This window comes from Lissotriton helveticus, chromosome 5_1 (assembly GCF_964261635.1).
Source record: "Lissotriton helveticus chromosome 5_1, aLisHel1.1, whole genome shotgun sequence".
NCBI classification, from domain to species: domain Eukaryota; kingdom Metazoa; phylum Chordata; class Amphibia; order Caudata; family Salamandridae; genus Lissotriton; species Lissotriton helveticus.
The window spans coordinates 465119170-465140584 of NC_136065.1; the positions used below are offsets into that span (position 1 = coordinate 465119170).

General features: G+C 44.1%; 1 protein-coding gene across 5 annotated transcripts in view; it reads right to left on the reverse strand.

Annotated features, from left to right (window-relative positions):
• ADK (adenosine kinase) overlaps positions 1–21415 on the reverse strand; it is a 647508-nt gene that overhangs the window by 470605 nt on the left and 155488 nt on the right. For all 5 annotated transcript variants that reach the window (XM_078642739.1, XM_078642738.1, XM_078642742.1 and 2 more), the window contains exon 2: positions 15457–15531. In XM_078642739.1, coding sequence (XP_078498865.1) covers positions 15457–15531 — 75 coding nt within the window. The remainder of the gene's footprint in view (positions 1–15456; positions 15532–21415) is intronic.

Below are 21415 nucleotides of genomic sequence, written 5' to 3' on the forward strand. Positions count from 1 at the left end.
GATACTTGGTAAGTTGTTCAGTGATAGTTTTTTTTTAACCTAGGACAGAATCCATGGGAGAAAGCAATTTAACCGGGGAAGTCATGGGATCACAACACGGGACAAAGTGAGGTCGATAAACGAGGAAAGAGTCTATATCTTATAGTCCTGGGTGACATCATTTTTGTGCTGGCAAAAGACAGAGGTAGCCAGCCACAGAAACTAAAAGAGTGATACAGTTTCCTAATGAATAATTTTCCAGACAGCCCATTAACAGGGCAGTGCTAACTGACAATGGAGTGCAACATCAAGGGCAATTGAGCTTTTCTTGGGCAACAGGGGTATCAGACTCAGTGCTGTCTCAGCCTACGGTTGTTTAGCCATGGCACTGTAGAGAGATGGAATACAATTTCGGAAGTAAATATCTTTGTTTGGAAAAAGTAAACTGAAAGATCAGAAGGAGGAGGTAAAACTGAAAGTGGCGATGTACAGACTGACCCCACACCACAAAGAGATCCGTCAATAAATTGTTCAGAAAACAAAGGACAGTCCTTCTTGGGTGTTGAAAGGGAGAGACAGAGGCTGCCTCCCCAGAAAGAACAGACAGAGAGAAAAAAAGTCATGAAGAGGAGAACATTTGGCAAAAGGAAAGCAGTACACGTCATAAACATACAAGAGGGTGATTTTGGGTCATTAAGCTCTTTATCAATACAGTGAAGACCCAGATCAGTTGGATGTAGTGTGGTAGCAGTGGTCGTGGCAGGAAACAAAAGTGTCATGAGAGACCAAGGTGACAATGGAGTTGACAATGAAAATGGAACGAGTGAAAGATGAGAAAAGGTTGAAACATTGACTACAATATTTTTCAGCCTATGTGTCTTAAGACTAGGTGATTCACTGCACCCTTTGTGTCTAACATTTTGACTCGTGTTGAATGATTTATCTTTTAAGTTGAAGTTTACATATAGTAGGTAACATTCTACTCCTGTTGCAAACTGGTTTCATGCCCAAGTTGTAACCATTATAGGTTGTGCTTTTTTAAACGTAAATAAAATGCCTTTAACCCCTTGCACGCTGATGACGAGCTGGGCTCGTCATGAGGTAGCCTCCTGCTACGCTGATGACGAGCCCAGCTCGTCACGTAACATGCGGTTTCGCAAAAGTCAGCGTACGAGCGGAATTCCGCCCGCACGCATGCGGTTAATTAAGTGTGTGGTACAGTTGTTAAGTGGTGGTAGATGTGTCAAACAGAACATAGAAGATGAACGATATTTGGAATATGCATCTTTTGAGTGTGGAGAGAAGATACCTTGCTTTGGAGAGGAGTGGCTGAGATGCGGTATAGTAATCACATTAGACTTTTAGAATTTTATTTACTGAGTTGGAGTATCATTTTCAGACAAAACGCACATTGCCTTAAGACACATGAATGTATATTAAAAATCATGGCTGACTGCATAACGTGTACCTGTGATATGTAAAGTTCACTCTTGCTGCAATGTTTCACATTTTTGCAAAGTGCTCTGGCATTCGAGCCATAGGCTTGGTCAACACTACATAAGATATTATTGAGAATAACAAAATAATAATTGATGAAAGTAACAAAAGGGGTGGTGCCTTTAACCGCTTCGCCGCAGCGGACATTCCATCGCGGGACGGGCAAATCTGACGCGTTCGCAGATCGGACGCCCCCGGCTGTCCGACGCACACGCCCACCGTGACGTCGGACGGCCGGGAGCCGTCCGACGCATGGAAGCGGCTAAAAAGCTTGGTAGATGAGACATGGGGCAAACAGTGGTGGGGTGTGATGGGTGAGCAGTGGTCAGGACAGCAAGAGCATAACATGATCTTTAGGACTCCTACTCACATATTGGCACTAAGATGCTGCTGTTAACCTCTCTCATGTCCCCTACAGACACACACCAATTTCTTCTCTATCTCATATATTCAGGCATTACGGTGACAGTGCATTTCTCCCAAATAATCCCATTACTTACGGACACAGATCACGGACTCACAGCAGCCCTAAACCATATGGGACAAGGCAAAACATCATACCTAAGCAAACCGATTTTAAAGCCCTCAGATGCACTGTATCTGACCCCCTCCTAGCAGCAATGGTCAACCTTGCAAAAATGAAGGGAAGGTGAGAAGTACTGGCACAGGCAAACGAGGCCCATAGAAGCTTATTTCAGCTTCAGTTGGTCCCCATTTTTCAAAAAGTAACCACCCATTCAAGCTTTGAAGTAGGACTTTTAAAGAGGACAGCAGTCCTGGTGCTCACACTTTTATGACCAAAGGACATACTATTGATGCCACCGTCTTTTAGGAGCCTTCTCAATCCCCAACAAAATTCTACAGGACCTGTGAGTGTTAGGAGAGCTAGGAATTGGATGAAGTGAAATGAAATTGAGATTTGTAACGCGCACTACTACCTGAAGGTGTCTAGGCGCGACGGCTCAGATCTGAAATATGAGCCTACACAGGAGCAAAATAGAGATAGCCAGTACATGTTAAACAGCAAGGTTTTTAGCGATTTGCGGAAAACCATGAGGTTGTTTTCTGTCTTCGGACGTATTGGGAGTTCGTTCCACATTGCTTCATTGTCCCAGCCATGAAACCTCTCCCTCCCCAAGATGCCAATTTGACTTTGGGGACTTAAAGATTGACAAGAGGTAGCCGAGCGAAGATCCCTGCCAGGAAGGTACCACTGAAATTTGTTTGTCAGGAAAGCCGGTCCGAGTCCATGGAGTGCCTTGAATGCAGTGCAGAGGACTTTGAATTCTATCCTTTTTACTGGAAGCCAGTGTAAGGAAGGTAGAGCATGTGCTACCGATTGCAGTCTGGGAATATCGAGAAGCAGACAAGCTTCTGCATTTTGTACGACCTGCATTTTATTTAGGAGGTGGGCGCGAATAGTCTGTTACAGTAGTCCAATCTAGACAGTGTGAGTGCTGTCATCACAGCTTTCTGGAGCTCTAACGGAATGAAGGGAAGGATCTTTCTAATGATGTTGATCAAAAAGAAGCATGAGGAGGTCATGGTGTTAATTTGCCCCTCAAAAGATAGTTTGGACTCAAAAAAGACCCTGAGGTTTTTCACTTTATTGGTCGGAGTGGGAATTTCGCCCTTTTCCAGTGGCCACCATTTGGGACCCCAGGAAGAAGTATTGTTTCCAAAAAGGAGCACCTCGTTTTTTTCCTGCGTTCAGCTTAAGGCAGTTTTGGGCAGTTCACTGCTCAACTTTGCGCAAGCATTCTTGAAATCTTCGAGCGGTGTTCGAATGGTCTCCAGAGAAGGACGCCACAATTTGAGTGTCACTGGCATATGACACTGTTTCGAAGCCAAAGGATTTTATGAGCAAGCGGAGGGGAGTAACATAATTTTAAAAGTGTTGGATGGACACTTTGATATGGTCAGGTACCCAGTCAAGCCCCCCTTTCACTCTCCAAACAGGCATGAAGTAGGACTTGGGACACACAGGCCTGACATAGCAAGAAGACAAGTGCGTATTTCAGATTCCCAATAGTGCTTAAAATTGGTCCTAAACATTACCAGCCTTCCGAGATCCGTTCAAACATCCCACCGGCTAGGCATCCACTTAGCAGGCTAGCACCTGTAGTAACCACTAACTGGCACTTAGCATGCTAGGAGATACCGTAAGTAAATAACTCTTGGCCTCTCCGCCATACATGGTTTTTATTCAGGGCCACAAGCTTCATCCTTCCCTGCCTCTTTTGTTGTTACTGCACATTGGTTTTCTTCTTTGACTGGTTGGTCTCCAGCTTGATTTGATCTTTCCCCGAATCATTAAGGGCATGGACACCACACAACTCTACAGAATATATAAGGGAGAACACTGCTACACATCTGGCACAGATGTAACTTAAAACTTAGAATTGCCATGCTCACAATGTTATTCAATTTTTTGAGCGCACAGCTGCCCCAGCAAAGGGGCGTCCCGGCGCTATAACTGAGAAGGTAACACAACTGACAAGAACAAAGAAAGAGTAGCGAAATTTTTAATAGGGCAAGGGGAAAAGATAAGTTTTAACTGCTTTCCTGAAAATAAAAAGATAGCAACACTGCCACACATCTGGCACAGATGCAACTTAAAACTTGGAATTGCCATGCTCACAATAGCGCGCAACACCAGAACACTTCACGCACTATCATACAACACAACAAATCAGAACTCATAACATGCATTCTACACAGTCCCAACAGGACTTTAAATGGCTTTTCCAACACTCCACAGCACTTTTTACTACCATCTTTCAGACTTCTTTCTACCAGACATTAGGAATGCTACACAAAGGATGATCTCAACCAATTACACCAAGAATATTCAGCTGCAGTTTAGTGAAGTAGACCGCCACTCAACATAGAAACAGCCATTCATAGTGCGTATAGCACACCTTCATGAGTCGAACCAGACTAACTGCAATACGAATCTCTGAACCATTTGGATTGTCACCGACCTACCAAAAGTCTGCTGGGTTAAACAAATTGCAGAATGTGAGCTATGTAAGTGCCAATAACATACAATTACACAATAGATAAGGGTGCACATTCCTGCTACTATTTTCCGTTCCCCGCCACTATGCATGTTCCAGTCATATTTCTTTGTAGCTGGGACATTACACCCTTCATAAACATTTACCAGAAGCCTACACAGCAGGTCATTTAGGCTCAGAAGGAGGACTCCGAATTCAAGATAAATCCGCAAGAACAGTACCAACCAGGTGCTCAGAATCACACACCATAGAAAGAACCCTCAGGTGTAGTTTGTGGACAGGCAGTGAGCAGCACACACAAAAGCCTCCTTGCTTTTACATTTATGATTAACTTATCATTTGGAGCGTATTTCCAGAACATCTGATATTTCACTATGCTGCCCCCTACATTTTTTTACGACGTCTGTCCACCAGTGAAGCATTTAGCCTTCCACTCCTCTAGGCACGGCAGTGTTTTTAAAGACTATTTTCTTATTGCATTTGAATACCGAAGGGTAAGCTCAATGCCATCTTCCTACCTGGCAGAAAGGAGAGCTTGGTAGCCCAACAGAAACTGCTTTGTATGCCTTGTTGAATGGCCCGTCATTTGAGTGCATCATGAGTAGTTTCCTTTCATGTTCTTACCTTATTTACAAGCGATTTCTGTACATTTTTACTCAGTCAATAATGATTGTATTGCTTATTTTTCAACATGTTCTCCAGAGTCAATGGATAGAGAGTTTGCATAGCCTAAAGGGCGTACTGTTTTAGACGCTTTGTTGTCGGATACATTTTCAGCCATGAGTAAGTTCACTTTAATCTTCTCATCTTGTTTATGGGCGCTTACTGTGTCTTTTACTTGTCCGAGTCAGTAAGCGTTTGCCTGTGTCAATTTTTTTAACAAGTTTTCCAGTAACTGAAAAAAATTACAAATAGCTGCATAAATTCTATCCTCGAAGTTTAACTCATTATTTTGGTAAGCCTGAACTTTAAAATAAAAAAGCATGGACCCATTTCTTAGAGGTCATGTCATGACTCTCGTATTGGGTTCTATCTTTTTGATAGAATATATTTAACTAAGATTAAGTTAGACGCTCTTTTTTGGAGGGGGGTACCATGTCAGTAACCATGTTGTCACGCTCCCTTAGACGGTTTCTAATTTTAGTTGTTTCATATGTCTGTAGATTATGCTTTGTCCTCATGATGACTGTGTGATTCCTGCAACTGGGGTTGAAATGTCAACTCTCAATAAGAGTCCTAGAAAATACTTTAGGTAAGAGTTAATTTCAGGGTCATATCCTTGGCATAAACGACTTGCCGATTTTCTATGTATGAGGCCAAGATAGCTTGCGAGTAGTACAATTTGACATATTTACAAGTTTAAAAACAAAATGGCTACTCGTTTAATTTTCCAAACACGCCTGTTCCTAGCTGCTCCATAGTTCGTGGGTCCTTCTACAGTACTTTTTCCTGTTCTTTTCCTAGGTCTACAGCTGTAACCTTCCTAGCACCCCATTCTGATCTTCCACGTCTTGTTTAGTGTGTAGTAAATCTCAATAGTAATTAATAATTGTCGTTGGCCCTACTCTCCTCCATCACCTAGGTACTAACCCACGAGTTCATAAGCTTTGTCTTCCCAATTCTTAGCATCAGTTAAGCTCTCAAAAGAACTGTTAGACTGCCAATCCTTGGCCTGATTCGACAGGCGACTTCTAAATACATCTAGATGCAGACCACCCACCTGTTAGTCTTCCCAAATAGAAAAGCGTTAGCATCTGAATGATAAGTCAAATGATCTATTCAGAGACATCAACCTGGAACACTGGAGACATTAGCTATCAGTAGATAGGCCTAGGAATTTGAGAAGGGGTGTGGGTGAAAAAAAAAAAAAAAAAAAAAAAAAAAAGACAGACTCCGCCAGAAAGTGAAATCAAAAAGAAAATTCTACTCAATGGCCCCGGCGTGTCCAAGGGCATCCCCTCACTTAGCCATGCTCCATAGGCAGACCTACAAGTATAAGAGTGTTCTTCATCTAAGTGCTAACAGACTAATTGATTTAGGAACATGTGCTCCGCAAAAAGCGTGTTACACGGCTGAGGGAGCAGTTCTTTGGAAAGCCAGCTGGTTTCAAAGGCAATAGATAAACACCACAATTCCCCCAAAATCCACTGAACTGGAATTTAAGATGGCCAATAGCTTTCTTCCAAGCACTTAAATTAGACGTGCTGTATGTGTGCAAACACCTGTCTCAATGCTCAAATTCAGGTCTTGAGTGTAGACATTTCTGCAAGTCAGCAAAGCAGACTGTAATTAACCAAGCACCTCTGATGGAGTGGATGTCTACAGCACTTCTTGTGGTGTACCTGGGTGGGGAGGGAGTGCAAAGGGAGAGAAGTTAGTGCCCAGATGAAGTGTTCTAGAAACTTACAAACAGGGACCCCCTCCAATTTAAATTCAGTGTTATGGGATTCCATTAGTTTCTAAAACTAGAGATTGTTTTTTAGGTCTAGCATTAACCAAGACCTTCTCATTTTAGTGAAATTATACCTACTTGTAGAGCCTTTCATCCACTCCTCAACATTCCTTGTGCATCAGCAAAATAAAGAAAGATAAGAAAAACATGCGTTAATGTGGCGGTTGCTTGCGGAAGCAGCATTCTGCTGGTACACCTGCAGCCCACAAGGGAGAGAGCAACATGGAGTGGAGAGAAAAATACACAAGATAGAGAGCAGCACTCTTTCCATCTTGTGTAGTTTCGCTCAAGCTAAGATGGATGCGAAAAATAGTAATTATTGATATCTAAAGTCAGTGCTGTGAAACTCCTTGATCCTCTGTCAAATTCACTGCTGTCCGTTAAATCAATGGTTTTTTCACCTGCGTGACCGCACATATGCCACACGCATACTGGATCTGTCTGCTCTCAACTGTTGTCTTTTTAGAGCATTGCTTTCATGGGTCAAAATTAATGAAGGAATGAATGCATTTAGATAACGCACGCACAGCTGCCTATAGGGGGTTGTGGTGCTGCAAGCACAAAAAGAACTGGGAAAATTAGCTGGAATGGAAAATATGCTTCAGCTGATATTTGAGTCGCCGTTCTGTAATGGCTGTCTGCTCGGGTGCATCACACTTTGGGGCCTTGTAACAGAAGCGGATTAGAGGATTTGAAAGGTGACGGGAGGTAATATTTCTTTCCAGGGCTTTAAGTGGGATGAAAAACTGGGAGGTCCCCTCAAAGGGGCGTGGCCAATGTAAATAAGGGCGTGGCTTAAAAACATAAGCTAGAAATCTGTGCTTAGCATAGTGTGCCGCCCCAACTTGTATTTTGCTGTTTCTGTCATTGCATCCAGATATACGATACAACAAATAACATCATACCTACAACAAGTTAGGACTATTGGCTTTGTCAATGGCTGTTAGTTGAATAAGATAAATAAGCAGCAACTCTGGCTTGTTGTATTTAATATTGAAAAAGCTTCCACTTCAAGCCCTGGTGGCACCACGACAATGTTGCTGCTCCTGAGTTTCAAAAAGAGAAGGGAAATCCAGAGAGAAAATTACTCTTTAAAGGATTCCCCTTCCCCCTACAATGCTCGCCTGGCATGACATCATGCCGTAACTTCTTCACAAGTGAGAAGTGAACAGTGTGAGCACACGCACATAGATGTGCCTGCTGTCACCCCAGTCCGGAAAAAAATGGACGACCTGTGCCAGGGCACAAAACAGAGCCGATAGAGACCCCTTTTTAAAAAACTGCCGTGCTCAGACCCGGCCCACTTAAAGTCCAGTTTATTTCCCTTATCTGTTTAGGGTCTCTCTCTCGCGCTAGTCTTTGAAAGTAAAACGGTCTCGCCTTTGGGACCTTATAAGTGTTTAACCATGCAACAGTGGATGTTGTTGCACCAAGGATATTGTGCAGCATAACTAAATACTTATAAGGTCCCAAAAGCGAGACCTATTGGCTATGCCAATGCTTGTTAATATTTATTGAACCAACGTGATTCTTGTATAAAATATATGTGCTGCAATGATCAACAGACAGAAGCAAATGAAAGTTATCAGAAGTATTAGGAGTGTGAACAGAATGAAAAGTTCCACCATTGTGCTATCTGCCCCCTAACCTCGGTGTCTGAGTGTGTGTGTGCGCGCTATGCCAAGAATTCCCATACTAGATGATCCTGAAGGGAAAGAAAGTAGGTTTCCATTGTGGCCACAAGCTGGACATCTCTCGCAGAGATATCAGCAGGCTGCAGGACCGAAGCATCAGCATGTAGAGACCTCGCCAATGACAGTAAAGCGCTCCTTTGTCAACACCCGGAAACAGATGTTTATAACAAAAGGCATCCTTTCCTTGAGTCGAGATCTTGGTCAGGTCATCATTGTTTGTGTGTTAGAGATAGCTTTGTCGCCATATGTACGAAACAATCACATTGGCAAAATGTATGTATGCATTAACCTTGTACTTGATGTGTAAAGGTATCATGATCGTATTCTTGCGAATTTGCTTTGTATAGTTTCCGAGAAACTGATCCGTATTGTCACAGTTGCAAATGTGTGGCAAAAGTCATTGTGTGAGAGCGGAGGCAACTTTAGAAAGAAACTCGTGTACATGTAAAAAAAAAAAAATGGCAGTGTTTCCCTCTAGGTCTAACTGGGAAACATGACGGCGCGATTTTTGGTTGCTAGGAGGGGACCCAGCAAGATTTCCCCGCTGGCGGTCGCAACCAAACGCAGTGAGAAAGCTGTTGCTAAATTAGAAAATCTACTCCAGTTGCAGCAAAATCAGCTTGAGAAGCAGTGCCCTCTGGCACACTGCGTGGTGCTGTTTGTGATGACTTTTCAGCACGGAATGAGCTCCCAGCAGCACGACACCCAGCCTCACAAGGAAGCCACGATGATGTCAGGCGGACTCGCAGCGGCCACAGCTTCCTGCAGTAGCGGTCCGCGGCGTGCACCTTGGATAATCCTGGGACGGGGCTTAAAGGCGGGCACCCAGCAGCACACGCAGGTGGTAACAAGATACTTGAAGTGGGGACTGCAGGCACTCGGCGGCACAGCTCCTCAGCTGCAGTGGCCCACAATAGCGATAGCGATGATTCTCATAGCACGGCAAATGCGGGCATTCAGTGGCACAGCTCCTCAGATCAGCGGCCCACAATAGCGATAACAATGGCTTTGGTAACAGGCAAATGTGGGCTCTAAGCGGCAACAGATCCTAAGCTGCCGCGGCCCACAATAGCGATGCAATGACTTTCAGCCCCCGTTCCCTGCAGTAGAACCAGAGGCTCTGGAATTCTTAACAGAGGCCTCACCTGCGAGTAGAATCCCCCTCAAACAGGAATCCGGAAGGCTGATGGGTGAAGTCTAATGTCCCTGAGACTTCGGCAGGAGGCAAGCTCTAATCAGGCCCTTGGGTAGTTGCTTCAGCAAGAAGGATGAAAGTTTTAGAGTCCTTTCCAGGGCTCGAAAATTCCACTCGACCGCTCACATAGTCGAGCTAAATTTAACAAGGCCGAGCTGTTTTAGGTCCTACTCGCCCTTTCTGGCGAGTAAGAAAACAAAACAACTTTTGTCCTCCGTCTGTGAAAACGGAGCAAATGTGACAAGATAAGATTTAAAGGCATTTTTATTGCTCAGAAAGTTAATGAGCAATAAAGATGCCTTTAAATCTTGTTATCTTGTCACATTTGCTCCGCTTTCAGAGACGGAGGTCAAGTAGGTTGCAGTTAGGTTGAGGACATTTTTTAAGGTACTAGTCCTGCAGGACTAGTACCATTTTTGGGGTTTTTCGAGCCCTGCTTTCCCTCTAGTTACACGGACAGAGGTTTGTCTTGACATCCGGAATTAACAGACCATGAGGGTTTTAGAACAGATTTTTATACCTCAAAAGTCTTTGTTCTCAAAAAAGTCACAAATCACTGAACCCAGCCAGGTGTTGTCCTGGAGCACTTTGTTTACAAGGCTGCATCCTGCCTTTCAGTAAGAGGGGGTCTGCCATCGCAGTGGGAGGTGGAGCCATGCCAGGCACAGCCCTGCTCAGATCAAAGGGTCACCCCTCCCCATACTCCCCTGTGGATCTCTCTATTCAATCCAGGTTGGGCTATGTAGTGTTATCCACAGTATAACAAAATGAGTGGAGGTAAGAATCTGTTCCAGGCTGGACAATGCCAATATATGGATATAAGAATGGGATTAATCAATCGGAATCTTTTAATAAACATATGCAGTAGTGGTCCACTTTCGTGACAACTGGAGACAGAGAACCTAGTGGTACAGCAATTGTCCGATAGTATAATAATGGAATACCTTTTCCAGGGCTACTGTATAAAACTATACTGTAGTCCTATGAATATTGCGATTTTCAAAGTAAACGCGCAATTGGTTTATTAGAACTACAGCTTCCGAAAGCAGGATAGAATAACAATGAAATACCTTTTCTAGGACTATTATAATAAACTACACTGTAGTTTTAGGAGTATCGTGTTTTTTTAAATAACGCGCAATTTGACAATTAGAACTCCAGCTTCCTGGCTGGATGATGACATTCTGTAGTCTCAGCCGTAAGAAATAAATGGCGCCAGAATGCGTCACTAGCTATACAAAAGCCGGAAAAGACAGTGCTTCTAAGTAAAGCGCAATTAGTGAATTTGAACTACAGCTTCCGAAAGCGGGAAAGTATAACAATAAAATACCTTTCCAGGGCTACTTTAATATACTACACTGTAGTTCTACGTGTATCGCGTTTTTCTAAGTAACGTGCGACTTGACAATTAGAACTACAGTTTCCTGGCTGGATAACGTCATTCTGTAGTCTTAGCCGTAGGAAACAGGTGGCGCTAGACCGCGTCATTAGCTACACAAAAGCCGGAAGAGACAGTGCCTCGGGACCTCCCACTGACTCAGGAGAGTCCGAGGCACCGACGGATAGGTGAGTGGCTATGGCGCGAGCTGCGCTGTATACCGCTTTTAACTGGTTAGAGTTTGTCTTAAGTTTCTTTAATGCTCCGATTCGCGGGTACAATTTGAGCACTCCAAATGTTTGTTACAATGACCGCAACTCTGGTCTGCAGCAATGTGTGCTCCAGCTCACTGCTCGTAACCGAGGCATGTTAATGTTGATTTTTACTCAATCTCATGGAGGCGACATACGCACCGTGACGGTGATATTATTGGTGCAAATAAAAAGAGTTGACAAGCGCGTGCATGTCCATTCATACTGGGTGCATTTATCAAAACAAACAGCGCATTCAATATACATAGAGTGATCTCTTGCAAGTATTGGCAGGATCAGCACTGGGGCATTGGCATCTAGCAGCAGGTCTCTCCGCAAATACACAATTTTTTTAGAATAGTTTTCAATACGAATAGTCTTCTGACATTAATATCTGGTCATCAGTTTGGCACATGAGAGTTGGTGTTAATCTGAACAAAGCAAGGTCCCATTTTTTAACACTTGGGACCATTCAATATGATTTTGTTTATATTCCTTGACTACATATCCCAAGCTGGATATTTCCCAGAAATTGAAAAAGTGACAAACTCTAAATATTAATATGTGACAAACACCAAATGAATAAGTTAACCATGTCTTTCGGGGTGGTTTCTCATGTGTCTTCCTTCTTGTAAGCAAAGTATCCCATTATTGAGTATAGCATCAGAGTATGTGGCACACCATAAAGGTGCCGAGACAGTGAGTTGAACTGATCCACATGCTCCTCTGAATAGCTTATTTCATTTACTTCCCTACAGGGCGGGGTCTCCCATACCAGAGTTGTTACCGGGTGAGGGGAGGTTTTTATCTCATACAAAACAGATGAGTGCACCAGCTTAAGTTTTTTGAACGGTGGTGCAAGCAATCAAATCAGCTATAATTTACGTAGCTATTGAATGATCTTTAGCTATGAGATACCAGTTTTTGAGAGCATTTAGAGAGCATTTACAAATTGGTTTATCGTGTAACAATGAAGATGTATGTGCTTATCTTTTTCAGGTGTGAAGATCACTCTGCTTATATTGAGGTATTTTAATAAAGGTTCTATTCTGACGACTATTGCCAGCACATTTCACTTTTCTGAAGAATGCAGTAGCAATCGTATTTAGGTCCTGAAGAAAGCCTGGGCTAGGGGCCCTCAAGGCTGAAAATAGTCGACCATATTGTGAAGCAGTCTATTTGTTGAAAACTGCTTTTGCACTATTTTAAACGCACTGGCAGAGACATCTCCATTAAAGTAATTTTTTCTCTCCCATATCCATTTTTAATCTCACTCACTAGCACTGCACTGACTATTCCATCACCCAAGCTACCGATATCCACTCCCAAAAAGAGATAATAGCTAATCAAGTAATCTGCTTTCTTGTTTGTACTTCTTTCTGCTGTTGTTTGATGTAGCCTGATCGCAATCCGACCCACAGTAGCTCTCTCAGTGATCTGGAACAGTTGTGGTAGGAAGGAAGTATATCCAAGGGAGGACACTGACATCTCTTGGTAGTTGATGGACATCCTATCATCTGGCGAAGGCTGCCTCTCTTTATACTCTCTTCCTGGGTTCATTTAATTTCATTTTGGATATACGCTGGGTGTTTTCAATCTTAGTTGTTGTGATAACCTGTTTCTTGCTTCTCTCTCTGAGACCACCAGATTCTATTGTAGTTGTAACATCAAAATGGTGACATCCAAGGAAGACAGAGCGGGTTTTGTCAATGCTTGCTTAAGAAGAGTTTGGGAACTGTGCAACAGGTACATGCGCCACCAGTAAGTGGTTCACGTATAGTATTACTCCCTACCACTGTGGTAAACCAACAGCTAAAGTCTTCTTAGGTAGAGTTCCCGTTTTGTAACACTGAGGCTTGCACTTAATTACTTGCAAGTCGAATAACAGAGACATCAGGATCAACTAAGCAGCTTTCCCAACTCAGTGCTGTAAAGATGTGCTTCAGAAATAAGTGATCTGATAAATACATAAGTGTGCCGCAATAATAAGCAAAAATACAAGGTCGAACATGTGACAAATGCTTCTGTAACATTCACACGGTTCAGCAACCCGATGCAGAGTAGAAATTAAATGAAAGACTTCACTTTAGCAAACTACAGTGATTACGATAAGTTAAACGAATGCAGTATAGTTCCATAACTGCATGGAGCTTTGGCCCACAAGCCTGAACCATAAATAAACAGTGAAGCAACATCTGGCTATGAATGCAGACACTTCCAGCCAGGAGGCCCACATCTGGGGCAAAAGTACATAAGCGCACGTACATCTGCATTCGTATTTGGAAATCAATCTCACCCGAGCCCTCATTCAATTGAGTTGAGGCACACCTGGAAGCAAGCCTTGGAACCCCCGAAATAAATGATGGCGCCTCCTGCAACCCTTACAATGTCAACCACATCGATCGGAGACAAAGGGACCACAAGAAATTACCAAACACAAATTGGAAGCCCAGACACACGCACAGGACAGCACTTCCGCACAGGCACGAGAGGCCTTCCTCCCACATAGACCAATCAAAGGCCAGCTCATCAGTCAGACCGTCCACCGCCCCTGAGCTTCACAGCAGCAACAAACGAAGTTCAAAGGTTGAATTCCAAAACCAAAACAGCAGGAAAAATGCGCGCGCCATCTGTGGGACACGCGGGATTGAAGCTGAGGCGCAGTAGTTTGGAAAGGTTCAACAGTTCACTCCGATAGTAACCTACTTTAAGATAAACCCGGATTTCCTTTCGCGGATGATAGTCTTCGGAAATCCTCAAAAAGTGAAAGGCACTTAGCAAATAACCTTTCACTCTTTATTCCTCAACATCCAGATGGTCATGACAAGTCCGTCCTGTTTTATCGTGCAGTACTTTAAGGCCGTGGACTTGCACCAGTTCAGAGCTACGCATTCAACGTCCATTTTATTCTTGTAATCAGCCTACCGGGGCAAGAAGCTACCGGGATGGTGCAGCACACCTCAAAAGAACATTTGGGATGTATGTAATACTATTAGAGAGCAATAAAAAAAATCATAAGAGTTATTTGGAATCGGCCAAATAAGCTGTACAACAGCATTTAGAGATCAATGGTCTTTCAAAGAAGGATTTGTTGTATTCTAACATAATTGGTTTGCAGAACGGAGCCAGAATTTCCTCGTGTGACTTTTCCAGTAAGAGAAAAGGCTCTGCAGTCCTCGCCTCGTTTCCTAGTACTCCACCCTCACTGAATGAATATGGATGTCATAGTCCGGCATCGTAAATGGGAACTGGCCAAGTATTGATGTGGTCCTTATAGTTTGGAAATCGGTTCTGGGCCTGCACTCCTCTTATCCAGAGATAATAGGGCAACTGAGCTGCGTCGAGTAACACCATTTTCTGCCCCCCACTACTGTCTCCTCCAAACATATTGCCATACTTTAGATCCATCCATCCGTGAGGAGAATGTTCGAGGATCCCTGACCACTTATGACGAAGCTCAGTTCCAATAACATCAGTGTGCTTGAGCTAATGCAGAAATAAACAACTTGAAATCTACAGGTTTGAACCCAAAGGCACCACAGACTTGGGCAATGGACATCAGTAATAGAGGACGGAAGTGCTCGAGTCAATCGTAACCACTGGTATTCATTGGGGGCGCAGTCCATCTCAATGTTATTTGCAACAGGCCTAGGTGGAATGGGGATTCAAGTAGCTCCTCCCTGAAATAGAGCTATAATGTGTGTGGGCTCTTCATGTTTGCGTTTACAGGGAAAATGCTCCCGAAGATCAGTGTTGACTGGGCTAATTGGCATATTGTTTGTCCCCATCTATAATCACACAGATTAACCTGAAAATAAAAGAAATTGTCTATGGTAAAATGAATTCAGACATTTCAATCAATTTTATGCTTTCTACAGCCAACACGTGATGTGCGATGCTACACTGTAGCTATTCCCTGGTATACAAGTGACAGACTACAAAGGAGACCGCAGAAATCCTGTGCTACCATGCCATAAGTCATGCACTCACTTGTCCAGGAAGTCCTTGTCCACCACCGCACAGATGTCCAGTAGGGGGTTTCCCATGCCAAACAGGAGATTCTCACTGTAAAGACAAAACAAAATTGTGTTAACCAATCTTTCAACTTTTAAATAAATCAAACAATCCAATACAAATTTGCAGTCTGCAGCCAGACAGAAACCCTCCCCTAGAGAGGGGGCACTCTCTCTCTAAAATCAACTGATAGACGACCCAATACAACACCCCTTTCAAACCCTCTCAACTTAACCTGCTTCCCCACATAACGGACAAAAACTGCTGCTCCATTTATAAAAAAAACTCCCATATGACAACTAGATGGGCAATGACATAGCCCAAACAGTCAAACAAACTCTCCCCTGCCACACAGCAAAGTTCTCGTGCTCTGTTTGCAGCTTCTTTTTATAAGCCTCACACTATACCAGTTGGCTGCATAAGTGTCATGGAGAATCACCTGACTGGAGACTGTTAAATGTCTATCACAAGGAGCAGGCAGATGTGTGAAGGCCCTCACAAGGCAGCAGGCCTCAAGGTCCTCCTCACAAGGCTATGGTGGCCGGGCATGAAAGTCATCATAATAGCAAAAGGACATGAGGATCCTCAAAATACCATGAGTGGCGGGCTTGAATGCACTCACAAGACCATACCCAGATGCTGTTAAAGCCGTTAGGAAGAAAAACAAAAACGTTATCGGTGGAATGCTAAAATGAATCCCAGCAACAAGTGATGACTCTAGGCTGTAAGGGCCAAGTGCAGGGACAGTTAACCACATCGATGCTATGCATTTTCCCGCTGTGTGCTGGAAGCAACAAAAACACATGTTACATGACGAGCTGGGCTCGTCATGAGCGTAGCAGGAGGCTACCTCATGACGAGCCCAGCTCGTCATGAGTGTGGAAGGGGTTAATGCTTGACTTGACCATAAGTGCACGGTCACCAAATGGTCCACATGAGGCTTGTTTCCGTCCAATCTTTAATACATTAGTTTCCGCTAGGTTATGAGGTCAGAGCACCATCAACCAGAGTATGTGTTGTAACCATTGTGATGCCTGCGCTCTATCTATTGCACACAACAGTCTACCTATCAATCACTTACAAACATGGAGCAAAAGAGAAAAAGTTAACGAATCAAAGCTCAGAGTCCAGAGTGTTGCACATTATTTTATATATAGTTCCTAGAACAGATTTTATAAAAAATAAAAGGACCCTGTCCTGTTGTGAGGAAACAGTGATCTCGACTGTACAGGCAATTGCGGCACAACACGAGGGGGGAAGGGGGCAAAGAAAGGCCCCAAGAAAAATGGGAGCGTTAGCTCAGATGAAGCAGAGAAGCCAAGGAAGCAGATTAGGTAGATCCTGAGCTTGAAACTTTGTGCATTACTCAATCATCTAGTGGTTTTGTCTGGAAATATTCTTCAAAACAAACACGTTTTATTTTGTGAGTTGACCATAGATAGAGCTAGCATGACACCACACAGCCCAGGTTCAAAGTACAGAAACTTCAAGGCCATCATTAGTATCCAACAGACTGTGCAGGCCAGGCCTCAGAGCCCAGAGCCACATAGCAACTAAGGAGTAAGAAAGGTCAAGCAACTCAAGAATAGGGATCTTGGGAAGAAATAAACAAGCTTCAGTTTAGAAGTCCAGCACTGTGTCTGGGAAATGGAAAATACGCGCTTACGGACCCAGAACTTCAGGACGTAAAATATTGAACTAGCAGCATAAGAGCACATCAGAGCCAGGTTTAGAAGCACAGCAAGACCAGAGAAACTGGAAAAGGCTACAATTTTTGCGAATGTATGGTCGCCACCAAGAAAATGGCTTCTACACCAGCAGCTTTGAGACTACGCAGAGGATGACAGAAGCCATGGGGGAAATAAAAGAGGGATCAATTTAGCATTTCTCTATGGACTGAAAGAACCAGATGTATAACTTTAAGGAGTCTACAAGGGCTAACTCCATGCCAGAAGGCCATGTACCATTTAGTGATGGATTAAGAGTACAGTTGCCCGCTAGACCTGGTTAGAGATTTCTGGAGCACTAAGTGCAAGGATGAGTATACTGCAGGACATGGCTGTTAGTGTTTTTCTACTGGTCTGTATGATTGCCCACTGTTCGGGTTTGAGGCATCTTTGTTCATTATGTGACACAGATGAAATTGTAAGTGCAGGTGGACTTGCTAGTTTAAGTTAACTTTCTTAGGATCATTGATAGACATATGATGAAAGGAAATGGATGCAAGTTTAGAACTTGAATGGTTGTCCCGTTGAGGTGGCAAACGAATAACTAACTAGACAGCTTGAAAAAGAGTTGCATACATGGAGTTATGCATAAGGTGTACTATTAATAAATTCGATCTGTTTAAGTATAGCTTGAATAGATATGCTACCAAATGCATGTGCCTAGCCAGCTATACAACTTGAAGTCATGTTGTGCACACAATGGAGTTCACCAAGAACTCTGTTCTTTGAAATAGAGTTGCACAGCTGATCCCAGACTCGCTTAAAAGTCAACATGGTATCAGCAAACATTCAAGAAAGTTAGTTGCTAAACGGTCAGTATGATGAGCTGCCACCATGGAGTATAGTATTAGATCCAGAACCATTTGGAGAGCCCAACATGTCATACAGGGATCGAGAGAGTGTGGATAGTAAGCAATGAACACTAAGAAGAAATGCGTTACTTACCTGTAACAGCAGTTATCCAGTATTGGTGTCTTTCATAGATTCACATGCCTGAATCATTCCCAGTCGTCGAGACGGGAGCCTCCGGTATATAGAAAAGTAATGTCCTATAGACATACATAAAGAAAAATAGGCCTAAGGGCCTCACCTTAGTAGCCTATCCTTGTCCTTATGCAAAAAGGACCAAACTCTTAGAGCCAGCCAATCAGCTATCACCTCCCTCTAGAACCTTCCCTGCAGGAGCCTCAGTCTCTCAGATTTTCGTACGCACCAAGCTAGGTAGGCGTAATGCAGGTAGAGAGAAAGTGAGACCTTCCAGGGGAGGCGGGAGGGTTGCATGTGAATCTATGAAAGACACCAATACTGGATAACTGCTGTTACAGGTAAGTAACGCATTTCTTATCCAGTATTAGGGGTGTCTTTCATAGATTCACATGCCTGAATCAGAGTAGTTAGCAATACACTATGCACATCTTCGAAGCAATGATGCCATATAATCAGTGATATAACACACTTCGTATCATGCGACTGTAAGCATTAGGATACATCAACATAACCAAATAGAAGAGATGTGCATACCAGGATGGCGGGATGTAGGAAGGCTCACCTCACTGGAATAGATGTCGAAGCACTGCCTGACCCACTGATGCGTCCTGCAGAAGCTCAACATCCAGGCAGTAGTGCCTGGCGAACGTATGCGGTGACTTCCCCGTCGCTGCTCTGCATATGTCCAGAATCGGCACTCCAGCGAACAGCGCTGCTGATGTGGACATTGCTCTTGTGGAATGTGCATGAACCGTGGCATTCAACGGCCGGCCGGCCGGCCTTGTCATGGCAGAATGCTATCGCTGAAGAGATCCACCTAGATATACTCTGTTTTGTTAGAGGTAGACCAAGCCTTGGTCTACTGTAGGCCACAAAAAGTTGTGAAGACTTCCTGAAGCCTTTCGTCTTGTCCAAGTAAAACTTTATACACCGTTTGAGGTCTAAGGAGTGTAATGTTCTTTCTGCTGCAGTGGTAGGGTTTGCAAAGAAGGAACGTAGAGCCACCGGTTCATTAAGGTGGAAGTCCGACGGGACTTTTGAGATAAACCTAGGATTGGTTCTCAGGATTACTCTGTCGTTATTAAATAGTAGAAAAAGATGCTGGATTGAAAACACCTGTAGCTCACTGACCCCCCTTGCAGATGTGAGCGTCAGGAGGAGTGCTGATTTCCACGAGGCATACTTTAGGTCAGCTCAGTGTACTGGTTTGAACGGATGTTTAATGAGCTGGTTAAGAACCACATGGAGATGCCAGGTAGGTGGCAACATCCTTACTGGCGGGAAAGATCTGTATAATCGTTTTAGAAATTGCTTAATCAACCCGCTTGACCAGAGCGATGGACTCGTTGAAGTTCTTTATAACGAGATATTGCTGCTAAGTGTACTTTAATGGAGGAGTGGGCTAGGCCCGACTGTGCCAGATGTAATAGATAAGTTAATATTTGCTCCGGTGATGTGGAGAAAGGCCGAATTCCGTGATCTGCACACCAAACACAAAAGCGCTTCCATTTCAGGGAATACGTCTTGGTCGTGCTATCCGCCCTTGCTCTGGCAAGAATGTCTGCAGTCTTGTGGAATATTCAGATTGTGTTACTCTCTGAACTCAGGAGCCAGGCGACGAACCTGAGAGACTTCAGATCCGGATGGTGCACTTTATTGTTGTTCATTGTAAGCAGAGATAGATACTGCCGCAGGTGGACCGGCGGCTCCAGGGATAGACGGTGGAGCTCCGTGAACCAATGCCGCCTCGGCCAAGTTGGGGCTATTAAAATTAGAGTACAAGGCTCCACCTAAATTTTGCTGAGGACTCTGGGAAGCATGGGGAATGGCGGAAAGGCGTACGCAACGACGTTGCGCCATGCGATGGAAGATGCATTCCCTAGAGACCCTGACTGGGGATGCCAACTTGCGAAGTGTGGGCATTTGGCGTTCATTGTCGTCAAAAATCGATCGATGTGCGGCGTGCCCCATCTGGAGAAGATCTGGTCGATAATTTGTTGATCTAATTCGAACTCGTGTGACGATGTTTTCTGCCTGCTCAACACGTCGGTGAGCACATTGTCCATGCCTGGGACATATTCCGCTCTTAGGGTTATATTGTGGAGTGTGAGCCAATTCCAGATTATTATTTTTTTTGCAACTCGCGAGAGTGTGTCAGAGAGCGTGTCTCTCCCTCTTTGTTGAGGTAGTGCTTAGTCGTGGTGTTGTCTGGCCGGATGAGCACCAGGGAATGTTTTATTCTTGGCAGGAAAGCTTGAAGGGCCAGGAAGACCGCCCGCAGTTCAAGCAGATTGATATGTATTTTCTTCTCCATAGGAGACCACTACCCGCTTATCTGTAGCTCTTGCAGAAAAACTCCCCAGCCTTCCAAGGAGGCGCCTGTTGTGACAACATGAGGAGCAGCCGGAAGCAGGAATGACAAGCCTTGAGACAGGTTTTGAGATTACATCCACCATTGCAGGTCTCCGACCATTTGAGGATTCACTTTTATGTGGTCGTCGAATGACCCTGTGTATTGGACACACCGCTTCGAGAGCACCTCCTGTAGATTCCTCATTCGTAGTCGACAGTGAGGAATCAGGAGGATACACGCTGACATCATCCCCAGGAGGGATTTGAAGAGACGGACTGTCAAGACTTTCTTCGTGGCTACTATAGCAGCTAGTGCAAGGGGCTTGTTCATCCTCTCTCTGGATGGGAAAGCTTTTGCTGACCGTGTGTCCAGGGTTGCACCTAGGAAACTGATGCACTGAGAAGGTTGTAGGACCGATTTTTCCTGATTGAGGGTGAGACCCAAGCAATCGAAAAGCTTTAAACAGGCGTTGGAAGGCCTGGACGTGTCTTCTAAGGATGGAGCCCTGACCTGCCAGTCATTCAGATACGGAAAGACTTGGTGAGGGCACTGTCTGAGATATGCCGCCACCGGGGTACGACATTTCGTGAATATGCGCGGTGCAGACTTGAGCCCGAAGGGCAGAACGCGAAACTGCAAGTGTCTGCCCGCTACTGCAAATCGCAAGTACCTTTTTGTGATTCCTGTGAATTGGGATATGGAAGTAAGCGTCCTGTATGTCCAGGGACGCCCTAAAATCCTGCTGTTACAGTAGTCGCAAGACCTCCTGGATCTTTACCAAGCGAAACAACTGCTTCTTAGGAATTTGTTGAGGGCCCTAAGGTCCAAGATTGGTTTCCACTTCTTGTCTTTTTTCTGGATCAAAAGA